Source organism: Gallus gallus, chromosome 14, assembly GCF_016699485.2.
Source record: "Gallus gallus isolate bGalGal1 chromosome 14, bGalGal1.mat.broiler.GRCg7b, whole genome shotgun sequence".
In the NCBI taxonomy this organism is placed as follows: Eukaryota; Metazoa; Chordata; class Aves; order Galliformes; family Phasianidae; genus Gallus; species Gallus gallus.
In genome coordinates, this window is record NC_052545.1 from 7372749 (window position 1) to 7385132 (window position 12384).

Genomic DNA, 12384 nt, shown 5'->3' on the forward strand with positions numbered 1-12384 from the left:
ATTATGCTAAACAGGCTTGTCTGACATGTTCATACTACATTTTTTCAGTAACAGTAGCTTGAGTATTTTTAATCATGGTTTATAGACTTGCAGGAAAACATGCTGTATTTCTGTTTTCTTTCTTTTCTTTTGAAGCTCTGACCTCTGGGCTTTGGGGTGTATAATATATCAGCTTGTAGCTGGATTGCCTCCATTCAGAGCTGGGTAAGAGACTTAAACTACTTCTTTATATGTAAATCATAAATTGACTCAATGTTGGCATTAACTTTATCACCAATTCTAAAGTGCAACTTTCTGTGGTGTACTTCTAGTGTTAATATCATGTCTACTTTAATTTGTGTAATGTAGATTATTTCGTTTTTGAGATCATGAAGATGGTAAGATTAATTAGTTCCTTAGAGATTCCTTAACTTATCCTAGGATTTCAAATGTAGTTTATACTGTAAGTTACTACGCCTCCTTAAGGAGGCTATCCTGCACTCCCCCTATATTGAGCCATATGACCTTTTCTCTGTTTTTTCAAGTATCTCAAGCTTACAGAAGCATAGGTACTTGTAGTACTGCTTCAATGGTACTTAAAGAGAGGGATTTATAGGAACTTCTAACACTTTCCTCATGTTTAATATTTGTCCAGATCATGCACTGTTAAAGTAAAATAATTGTGGAGAACCAATAACTAGCTAAATATTTTCCTCTTTTGCAGAAATGAGTATCTGATATTCCAGAAGATAATAAAGTTGGAATATGACTTTCCAGAAAAATTTTTTCCCAAGGCAAAAGACCTTGTAGAAAAGCTATTGGTAAATATTTATTGCTGTTGAATGATTTGATTACATTAGAATCATTCAGCTTCGTATGTAGTTCTGTTTTCCTAATGGTTCTACGTACTCTGTTGCAAACAAGCCATCCAGTAAGAACAACTGAGCATTATTAGTTGTGAGTGTGTCTTGAAAATCAACATCCATTACTAAACAGCACTTATATTTTTGTGTCTGAATTATAAAGCACAGGCAAGGGAATGTCTCTCAGTCAAGTGGAAACAAATGGTTCTAAAAACTATGCATAACACAATTTAAGATTCAAAAGCTTGTTTATATAATACCCAAGTTATTTGGTGAGTTGCATAATGTACCATTTAATTGAAAACAGCATTCTATGCATGGTAGCAATATACATTCCTTAAAATGTGCATCAATTTACCTTGCATTTTAGAGCAGCTAATGAATGTCTTGTATTAGAATCAACCAAAGATTTACTCTGCACGTGAATATTTGACAGAGAGGAAGAAAAAATGATTGTGTCATCAGTGAGATGCTGCAGTGATACTACATTGAATATGCAGAGAACATTTTGTGTGATGGAAGCTTCTTGAAATTAGATTGTGTAGAGTAAGAAGAAAATGCTATGTTGTTTGTAATTGGTGGTGAGGGTAACTGCTGTGTGGTCCTGTGTTCAAGCTAGTTTTTTGAGCAAGCCAGTGACTCACAGTTAAGGTTCAGGATGCATCAACATCCTGAGAACTGTGCTGGTTTTGGTTGCTTGAGAGGTTAGTGTTTGGCACCAGCTACAGCTTCTAGAGCTGTTCTGCGTCACCAAAATATGTTATATATTTAGATGTGTTATATATTAGAATGTGACGTCATATACTTAAATGAACCATGCTGCATCAGACATTCTCAGTGTTTGCTTGGTTTTACTTCCATCTCTATGAAGAAACTGAGCTAAAAAAAAAAAATCTGTGGGCCCAAATATGTGTTCATTTAGCCAGCTTTGTGAGCTGATCTAATGCAAAACTGTGCTAACAAGATGTACTGACAAAACATCTTATTATAAGCAGTCTCTATATTCTATATGTATGTATGCCTAGGGCAGTAAGACCAACTAATTTTAAGTTTTCATGTGTTGCTATGCAAATGTGAATGATGCTTACCTCTTTCTTGTCATCATTTTAATGCCTGCTAACTTCACTGTAATTTATTCAGGTTCTAGATGCTACCAAAAGATTAGGCTGTGAAGAAATGGGAGGATATGGACCTCTTAAGGCTCACCCTTTCTTTGAATCCATTGTGTGGGAGAACTTGCATCTTCAAACACCCCCGAAACTTACAGCATACTTACCTGCCATGTCAGAGGATGACGAAGACTGTTATGGAAATGTATGTTCACCTCTATCTATCTACATATTCAGGTCTGATGCTACTTAGGCTTTCATTAAAGCAAACAATTGCTGGTCAAAATTTGAACTAGTCAGTATTTTCCTTTTTTTTTTTTTCTGATGAAGTGAGTATTTGGAGGGAGGGCAAAAGCCTTTGCTTACTTTTGACCAAGTATACTCTTCTGGTGTTGAGGTTTTGTGCATTTATTTTTTTTTTTGGGGGGGGGGGGGGGGGAGGGGGGAGATGTGCCTGTTAGTCTGTAGAGAGTAGGCTGCGTTTTTCCCAAAAGATGAAGTGTGCTCAATCTAAAAGTAGCTCTAATTATTCAGTGCACAATCAACTTTTAAACTAAACCAACTCTTAATTTTTTTTCCACTTTTTATCTTTCTTTAGTATGACAATCTCCTCAGTCAGTTTGGTTGTATGCAAGTTTCTGGTTCTGCCTCTTCACATTCACTGTCTGTCCCAGAGACAAGTACCCCACAGACATCAGGAGGCAACATTGAGCAGTATATTCATGATCTTGACAACAATTCCTTTGAGTTGGACTTACAGTTTTCTGAAGATGAAAAGAGATTACTTCTCGCAAAACAAGCTGGTGGAAATCCTTGGTAAGATGTGTGAATGTAGCTCATTTGTTGCACTGCAGAGAGCAATCAAGAAAAATTATCACAATACAAATCAGTGTTTGTCATCCTTAAGCAAAGTACTAGTCAATAGTTTTCTTAATTTCTATTTTTAAGCAAAAAAACCTTAGTTTCTCAAGTTGTGAGTTTAGAATAGATAAAATAACACTATACCAATACAGAAATCCTTTCTCTACAGAATCCTACAGCTAGAAGAAATTTCTACTTTCTTAGAGTTTGCATAAGATTTTGTAGTGATACTGTCCTATTGAGCTAACCAAAACGTGTCTAGACCACGTACTCATTAGCATTTTTCTTCACTCTTGATAAGATTTTCTCATTTGTGACTTTTCTCATGCCAGATTTTAGGAAAAAAAGCTTTTTGGTGTGAAATGAGGAAGAGGCCAGCATTCATCTAGTGGAGTTGTTCAGGACTCTTTGGAGGGAAAGCACTTGTGAGAGGGAAATGGAAAATTGCTTAGTAATAATAGTAGCAACAATAATTAAAACTGTTTCTCTGGAAAGACTACTGGAGTAAGTGTTTTCTTTCCTCTTTAAGGCATCAGTTTGTAGAAAATAACTTAATCCTAAAAATGGGCCCCGTGGACAAAAGAAAGGTAAGAGCTTTTCTTAATCCCCTGTAACAGGAATCAGCTGTCACATTCTTGCACATTCACAACAAAGATGAGGAACCTGTTTTAGAACTTACTTGTCTAACCTTGTCAAATTGTTTTGTTTGTTTTTTTTAAGATGGAATATTTTCTCTTTTTTGTGGTGTCCTTTCCGTTCTTTGGAAAATACTAAAAGTAAATGTGCTACTGATACTTTCACATTGAGACTGTAGTAAACTTTTGTTCTACCCCCTCCTACCTGTCTGATACAGTCCATTAAAAACTTAGTCTTGATGCACATCTGCATGTGGATTGAGCTGATAGTATCAGAAGGTAAAACATAGCCTCATTGTTCTTGGCTGTGTTATTTTTTTCCTGCACCTGACTAGTTTCTATATCCTGGGAGAGGTAAAGGTGGCATTAGAACTACTATAAGTATTAAACATGGTACAGAGGAACAGCAATAGCCTGTGTCAGCTTTCCAGGAATGTAGGTTGTCTTTCAGGTAAGTTCCTTCCTGTTTGTTTCTAATTTTGCCAAGGAAATCCCCACTGGGTTTGTGTGCTGGAATCTTTGACAAAGATTCTCTGCTTCACTCTGTACAGCTAGAGTTATGGAGTTCTAACAGAACTTGAAGATGCTTTCTTAAAATAGCACTTGTGTTTTGCCATGTAGTATTAATGCTCTGTAGCCTCCATGAAAAGGAATGAAGTCAATTAGGTAAAGCACAAAGAAAACTAATAAAAACTTCCCCAAATTCACACAATCTCCTCACGGAACTGTTTTAATGCTACCTGTTCTGTTAAATTCAGAGATCTACAAATTTACTTTTTCTATTAATGCTTCCTTGTATTGCTGCTTTTCCTGTTAGGGATTATTTGCACGTCGACGCCAATTGCTCCTCACAGAAGGGCCGCACTTGTATTACGTGGATCCTGTCAACAAAGTTCTAAAAGGAGAAATTCCATGGTCTTTGGAGTTGCGGCCAGAAGCCAAGAATTTTAAGACATTTTTTGTTCACACAGTAAGTCAATTTCTTTCTAAGTTAAAATATGTCCAGTAAAATGTCTAGTTAAAATGTCCAGTAACCTTAGTGCAGTTTGATAATGATGAAATATTTTCTGGAGGAGGTACACGAGTAATTCCTTAAACAGATGTTGATTGAGAGAGATTACTTGTTAGCATAAATTACTAGTCATAGTTTAAAAAATAAAACAAAAACCCACCCCTTCCCACCCATGCATGCCCACACACACACGAAAGGAACCTGACAAGCATCTTCCCACAAAAAATATAACTTTGTTTAATTCCAGTTTAGGTAAAATTTAAGTGGTTTCTGTATTTGACGGAGGTTCTTGAGGATATTTTGAAGTCCAGCACTGCTTGTTTAGAGTGGTTTGGAAGGAGTATGCCAAAAATATATTGACAGTTGATATGACTGCTTGCTTAATACTGAGATGACAGGTGTACAATTGTTCAGCACTATATAATGTGATACAATTGTATTTGAATTTACATTTTGGAAAGGTTGTGAACTGATACTGAATAATGATTTCATTGGTAGGTGCAGAATAATTACTGCTTTTTGGTTTAACTGTGTTTGGAATGCTCACTAAAATGTTGTTCGTTTATAGCCAAACAGGACATACTACCTGATGGACCCGAGTGGGAATGCTCATAAATGGTGCAAAAAGATACAAGAAGTGTGGCGGCACAGATACCACCAGAACGCTGCTAAATAGTAAAGCTCATCCAAAATCTCCCAGTTTCTCTTCTTGCTGCTAGAACTTGATGTGCAGCTGATCAGAGGAATCTTTCCAACCCATCTATTACCATCTCAAGGGGAAGCATATGTCTGAAATGTTCTGTTTTTAAAAAAGAAAAAAGGAAAAAAAAAAAAGGCAAAAACCGAATGGAATTCAGGGTCGCTTTGCTCGCTCTTTGTGCTTCTGTTGAGGCTTCCACATGCGTATCATTGCAGTGAAGATCTTGCTTTTGTGCACTTCAACTCAATTTCTGCAGCAGACTAGTGGATAGACATTGCATTACCAGCTACACTTAAGATGAGTTAAAACCAATCCACACGCACACACCCTGAATCATGTACCAGCCTTGCGTTTGGGGCTGGAGTTTTCTGTGACTTTCACATTATCATTGATCTGTATTTCATCAGGGAGCTTTTATATGCCTCTCCTAAGCACCACTTCTTTTTTTTTTCCCCTTTTCCTTTCCTCACAGTCCCTGAGCTTATTGGTGTATGACATTTTGTAGTCAGGTCAGTTGCACCCTTGTGTAATTCCTAATATAGTTCTGGTTGCAGGATTTACGTGGTACTTAAATAATTATGTGAATGAATCAGATGTATGTATCTGGCAGATGGGCTCCAATGATAGAGGTTTTGAGAGTAAAATGCTGAACATGGCACTGAAATTTTTTCTAAAATTCAAATGTCGGCTTCTGAAGCATATAAAGTTTTAAACGTTCAGTTTAAATTTTAATATGAATCGTGTGTTTAATCAAGAGACAATAAACTTAGCAGCATGCTTTTAACTAATACTAACTAAAAAATTAATTAGTTAGTATGGAGGAAAAAAACAACATTACTATTGAAGTAGTAAGTAGTTTTTCTCCTTTCCGGGAGATGAGGGCTAGAAGCTTTCTTTACAGGGTGTGCATGTTTTGTGCATTTTAGTGGGGCCAACCTATTTACCTGGATAGAGAAGAAAGTGTGAAAGCTTTGTACAATTGGTTTGATTTTTTTTGTTTCATTGCATAATGAAGTGTACAAACAGTCCTATTTTCAGTCTTTGGCCAAATATTTAAGACCTTTTAAAAACTCTGAATTGCTCAATCTTTTTTCAAAAATGAGATCCATATTGTAATCTGGTTTAAAAAAATAACAAAGTTGATCGAACAGGGAAAAAAAACATATGGTACTTGAGGCATATCTATAAAATGAGTTTTTTATATCAATCTCCTTTTATCCTTTTCAGTAAAAGGCTTTTTTGTGGTCAAACATTTCCTGTAATGTTACAAAGACTTAATATGCTAAAAGCAACTTCCCTAATGGTATTTTCAACATGTCTGCGTTCCTGAACCTTGCAGAGGGATGATAGATCTGAACAGAGGCATTCCTTCCTTGTTTTGAAAGTGGTATAAACATCACACCTATTTATTCACCATCTACACATCCCATCTTTGTGCATAGTGAGGTCTCTATGTTGTGCTTTTCCTTCTATCAAATAAATATTCCACTGCGATGTTGAAAAGACAAATGTGCTACTGTTCTAAAAGCAATACTTCAAAAGCAGTGGCTTATCAGACTCCGAGAAAATACCTAATGGAGAGGGTTTTGTTAGGAGATGCTATTCATCTTTTTTGGGGGGGGAGGGAAGCCAACCAACAAATGATGTTACATGGTTGAATTTGGTGATAGCTCGGTTCTTCCAGCATCCTTCAGCCTTTCCTAGGAGAGAGTGCAGTGGCCTTTTCTTTTGGAGGAGATATATTGTCTTCTGTTAGCCCACCGTATATGTGTAAGGAATTTTGCCTCATAGAGCACACTCCTTGCTACTGAAATTTGAATAGCATAGTATACCTTCCATCTGTGCCTTTAATTAGTCTTGTATTAGCTATCTTAATTGAGATGTTGTTGTGCACATGACTGTAAATTCATTCTGCAGCTGTCAAATTCCAGCTATGCCCTGGGTCCACTTGAGACAGCCATAGGGCTTTGGATTTAAGCGTAGAGATGTAGACTGCGAACAAGTGAGTCTGGTAGTGATGGGGCTTCACTGCATCTCTTCTGTTCTTTGTGATGGAGCTCATACAAATAGTCTGGCAAAGTTATTCTGCTAACTAAGCGAAGTCCATAGCTTCAGTAAAAGCTAGACTGGGATTGCCCTTGGCCTTTTCAGCTGACTAGCTGGCAATCTGGGAATGCTTCAAGTTTCTGTAACAATCAGACATGCAGTCACCTTGCTGTTTAAAAAGTCATCTTTTTCATAGCTTGAAAATCCTCTATCAGTATGCTTCATTCCTGCCTACCAAAACCTTTCAGCCAAAGAAATACTGTTAGTAGTAACCTGCAAAATTAGTCTGTAAGATGGGTGTCTGCATTCCAGTGTTCCTGATGGACAGCATTGTCATTAGGAAACTGTGAGCCTCTCTTAAAAGCGTCCATCCCTACCCTTAGAACTTCAGTATTCCAAATCAAGTATTTCTCAGCCGCTGCTTCTAAGTGAAACCTGTGGTTTTGAAAGATGAAAGCAACTGTGGGGGCTGAAGTATGCTTTACCAGTTTGCTCACTTATGTGTGTACTGGAACACGCTGCATACAGCGAAGGGCCAGTTCCTGGTTTAGATGTGTATACTGAAGCAGGGCAGTTTCAAATCTTGTGTCAAGGATGACTCCCATGTTTTATGGGTGTTCATGGAATGAAAGGTGTGAGGGAGATTGGTCAGAGCTGCAGATAAGCCAGGTGATTTCTCTGCTCTTTATCCAAGGTCTTTAGAGCACAGAGATGGGTTGCTGGACACTTGAAGGCTTCAGAATCCTTTCTACAAACCTACAGAAAACGCAGTCTGTTTGAGTTCTGCCTTTTGCATTTTGAATAATGACCAATCATTTATGAAGCTAGTGGTCAGTAATGTTTAAATTTGTTTTGCTTGGGATTTGAACTTTGGGGATGTGTTCATAGCCTCTTTTCTGTTGGGTGGAGCTTAAAGCTGAAGTGCTACTGCTGGGAAGGATTCTTGAGTTCCATAACTCTATCCAGCTCCCAGCCCAGCCACAGAAGGTTCAACGCTGCTGTGATAAACTGAGAGATGGCTTTGTTCCTATTGCCTTAAGGTCTGGTTTTGAAAAGGATTTATATTAAAAAAGACTTGCTTCACATGTGATGTTGAGGCATTGTGAGCAGGCTGATGTCAGTTATTAACAACTCATTTAGTAAGTGCTAATGCTGAACACATCAAGGCATCAGATAGGACTGTTGTCCACTTATTTTTCTAGTATGATTTATTTGTGAAGTATCTGCTATAGTTAATCCTGGGGGGGTGGGGAGGAGAAGCTCTGTAGATTGAATCAAAGATGTGATAATTCTAATCCACTTCCGTAGGACAAGATGCTTACTTTAATATGCTTGATATCATTTTGGCCAAAAAAAGAATAGATTTCAGCACTCTGTTGAGGAGATGGCTTGTGTGGTGGTAGTTGCCTAAAGATACGGTGTGTGGATTCTGATGATCCTTTCTGCTATATGGAATTACATGAATAGGTGTGGTATTTATATCTGAAGTTTTGCTGAATGCCTGTAATACTTTATGCAAACATTTTGTTAATGAAGTGGAAGGAAGTGCTCCTGCAAAGCTTTGTGATGCAAATTGTCTGTCAGTGGATCGAATGAGTTTACAAACTGATAGTTCTCCGTTCCAGATTGGTGTGTTTTCAGTTTAAGACGGATAAATTCAGAACTTTGTTTCCTCTTTCAATTACTTTTAGGCAGCAAATAATTGGAGAAGTGATAAGCAGCCAAGGACTCGGTCTGCCTGTCAGCATGGCAGGGAATGCAGGCGGCTGCCATTTGACAAAGCTTCCAACGGCCGCGTACCGACTGTGGATGTGGCAGTTGTTCTAAATTGTGGCAGAACTTGTAATTACTGTATCTGACGACAGCAAAGAATAGGAACCAGGAACCATCATCTGTCTGGATAGTTGTACACTAGCTGTTCTTCAGGTTGTTGACGGTCAGTTGTGTGTAATATTCTCTACCTGGTTTGTAGCTGTAACTGTGATGTACAGATAAAGGAAAAAAGCAAGAACTCGCACAAAACAATCCCCCCTCCCTGAGAACTTACGAGAACAGAAGCAAATAATGCAATGATATGATACACACTTTTGTATTTTTATTCTTATAAGGTTATTTGCTGGCTTTTGTTGGCCTCTAGTTCAGTCTGTGTTATTTAAATTCTAATATATGAATTATTTGGATTGAATTCATGTTCGGGGCCATGGTGTTGTATGTATTGATGTACAGCCTTGAATGTGAATAATTATTGTAAACTATATTTTACACCTTTTTTTCTGGCTTTATTATATAAATTTTCTATTGGTCAATGATTTAATCATATCTCATAATTTAATAACTGCTTATACTCCTTTCGACAGATCTCTGTGCTGTAGATGTGTAGCTAGTGACCGGATGATGGATTTCACTTATGCTCGGTAGTCTGTAATAAAGGCATGTAGGGTCCTGGCCCGGCCTCCGCCTGCTCCTTCCGCAGCGCCGCGTCAGGGGAAGGGGCGGGGGCTGCGCGGCGCTCCGGCGGCGGCGCTCTGCGAGGGGGGCTCCGCGTTCCCCGCGCCGGCCGGTGCGGAGCGGAGTGGAGCCGCGGGGAGGGCCGCGTGCCGGCGGGCGGGAGCGCGCGGGCCTCGCCTCGCGGCCGGGCGGGAAGCGGAGCGTTCCGAGGTGGACGCTTCCGGGGGGAGGCGCGCCCGCCGAGCCGTAGGTGGGGCGGACTCTTCCGGCGGCGAGGATGGCGGCGGAGAACCACTGCGATTTCCCGGTCGCCCCGATCGGCGGCCTCGGCCTGGGAGGCCCGGGCGGGCCCTGCCGCCGGTGCAGCTCGGCGCCGCCTCCCGGCGCCGTGCCCGGCAAGTGGGTGCGGCTGAACGTGGGGGGCACCTGCTTCCTGACCACCCGGCAGACGCTCTGCAGGGACCCCAAGTCCTTCCTCTTCCGTCTCTGCCAGGCCGACCCCGACCTGGACTCGGACAAGGTGAGGGAGCGGCGCCGCGGGCGCTCCGGGCCCCGCGTGGCGCTCGGGACCGCCGCGGCCCAACGCTGTGCCGGGGAGCGCTGCGGGAACCGCGGCCGCGAGCGCGGCGGGCGGAGGGCAGTTCCTAAAGGGCAGCGTTTAGCGAGTCCGAGCGCTTCGAGGAAGTTTAATTCTCGGCGCAGCGGGGGCTGATGGCTCGTGAGCTCCGCGGGTTCCTGAGCTGTGCGGCTGCCTTATAAATATCGCAAAGGGAGCGCCGGATCGTTTGTGCGTTCGTTTACGTGTCGACGCTGACCAGGTTTAGCTGTAGCGCTTCCATGGAGCGTCTGCCTGCACCGATGTCGTTCTGTTTCTGCACTGTCATCGCTCTCCAGTACGGTGTCAAGAACCAGATCGAAATCGCCTTTTTTTCCTCGAATTGTTCTGTTTGTTCATAAAAGAGCTTAGGTTGTTGGGGACCTCACGGCCCCACCCCTGCCGTGTGCTGGCTGCCCCACAGCTCGGCTGCCCAGGGCTCCTCTGTGGCTTTGGGCTCCTCTGGGATTGGGGCACCCGCAGCTCTGGGCAGCACCCGGCACCTCTGGGTAAGGGATTTCCTCCTCAGGTCTAACCCAAATCACCCCTCTTTTAGTTGAAAGGAAAACTCTGTGAACCTGGAATTCAGTAAGTGAGAAAAATAACCTGTCTTATCCAGGCGTAAGGTTGTGTGTTTTGGAAGTTCATCAAATAAAGCATTGCGTGGGCTGTGCAGACTGGGAATGGGGTGATGCTGAGTATCTGTGCACTCCTTCGGACTCATCTTTAGTAGAGAAAGTACTGCTGGTTGAGGTTTGGTATATTTGGGTGTAAAGCATTAACATGAAGTGCTGGACAAGATGTAGGAGCGTAATGGATAAAAACTGACTCCCACGACTGGGCGTGTGAGGGGAAAAAGGGGGCAGCTTATGGCCCTCAGATATACAACTATCTGTTCATAAATAAAGAGTTGCTTGATATAAAAAACGTCTATTCTGGTAGTGGGTCTCCTCATTTTGTCACGCCTAACAAAGGATGTTCAAATGCTGGAGAAAATGCGGAGCAGACTCTGAATAGCATTCCAGAGCTAAAGAGAGGAAAATACCATCGAGTGGGGTATCGTGAGGAACGTTTTGGTGTTTTATTTAGTTTTGGGAGGTTTAGCTTAAACTGACCTCAGTAAATGAGGAGTTGTGGGTGGCTTGCTGATGGGTCAGAAGCTGCTTTCACTTGGGAGATGGGGAAGCTTTCTTCCGAGGTTTCTTAAATAAAAAATAAGGCATACTTAATAATTAAGGTGCCTTAATTACACTAAGCTATCCCAGTTGATCCACTGCAAAAAAAAGAAAAAAGAAAGGTTGTTTGCATCCTCTTGATGTCTTCAGAGATAATAGGTGCATTTGTAGATCGATTGCTTTAGTTCCATTTAAGGCATTTGGCTTCCTTCATGCCATCAGTTGGTACTATCCGTCATCTTGCACAAGCATTATCACCAGGGCGCTGATATCTCAATAGACTTCTGGAGATGATGATCTGAACCTTCTGTCTGTACAGCGCTTGCATGTTCCAGGTCTGGCAGTGAGACATGAATCCACGCGAGGGCCCTTCAGCTGCTTGGTGTGAAATGGGGACAGACCTGCAGTGGAACTGAAATGTAAGACGAGAATGTGGCATTAAGGTGCACTTTCCATACCGATGTAACTAAGCCTGTTTCATGCGGAGCTTGTTAAGCGCATCTTGTATTTAAGACTAAATCTTAGTGGTTTTTTTAGTTGAAATTGTGGTGGAAGTAGTCATCTCTAGTAAATAAGTGTGCAGGTTGTAGGAGTAGGGAAAGTTGTTTGGAAAAATCTGTATTTGGAGAAAGTCGTCTTAATTCGGAGTTGCTTTCTCTGGGCTTTTGAACCCAGTTGTCTTCAATTGGATGTACATAAAGCCACGTATTTAGTGATTAAGCATTCACTGCAGTCTTTTCAGCGCATTTGTCAGTTTTGTGCCCCGCTGTCTTGAACATCTGCACTGTAGTCATTGATTTTCACTTCATCCATTCAGAGCCTGCTTTCTGCAAAATCCACCACGATGGATGAGTGCAGAAGTCTTTGGAGTCCCTAAGGTTACTTAACCAAGTCGTGCCTGTCCTCCAAGGGTTTGGTTCAGAACCTGCCTTTAGATTCTTTGCCTTCTGTCAGCAACAAC

At 41.2% G+C, this 12384-nt stretch overlaps 2 protein-coding genes across 16 annotated transcripts in view; both read left to right on the forward strand.

The window, feature by feature from the left end:
* The window catches only part of PDPK1 (3-phosphoinositide dependent protein kinase 1), a 31064-nt gene extending 21414 nt beyond the window's left edge, over nt 1-9650 (forward strand). For 10 of the 12 annotated variants that reach the window (XM_040647382.1, XM_040647388.2, XM_046900646.1 and 7 more), the window contains 7 exons: nt 136-204; nt 704-800; nt 1983-2156; nt 2550-2767; nt 3342-3399; nt 4265-4417; nt 5028-9650. In XM_040647382.1, coding sequence (XP_040503316.1) covers nt 136-204; nt 704-800; nt 1983-2156; nt 2550-2767; nt 3342-3399; nt 4265-4417; nt 5028-5135 — 877 coding nt within the window. In that variant the 3' untranslated portion in view covers nt 5136-9650. Of the gene's footprint in view, nt 1-135; nt 205-703; nt 801-1982; nt 2157-2549; nt 2768-3144; nt 3400-4264; nt 4418-5027 lie in introns of those variants that run through there. The other 2 variants (XM_040647390.2, XM_040647391.2) reach the window with 1 other exon arrangement.
* A 267-nt stretch (nt 9651-9917) lies between these two features.
* KCTD5 (potassium channel tetramerization domain containing 5) overlaps nt 9918-12384 on the forward strand; it is a 30136-nt gene continuing 27669 nt past the window's right edge. For all 4 annotated transcript variants that reach the window (XM_015294525.4, XM_046900845.1, XM_414889.7 and 1 more), the window contains exon 1: nt 9918-10173. In XM_015294525.4, coding sequence (XP_015150011.1) covers nt 9931-10173 — 243 coding nt within the window. In that variant the 5' untranslated portion in view covers nt 9918-9930. The remainder of the gene's footprint in view (nt 10174-12384) is intronic.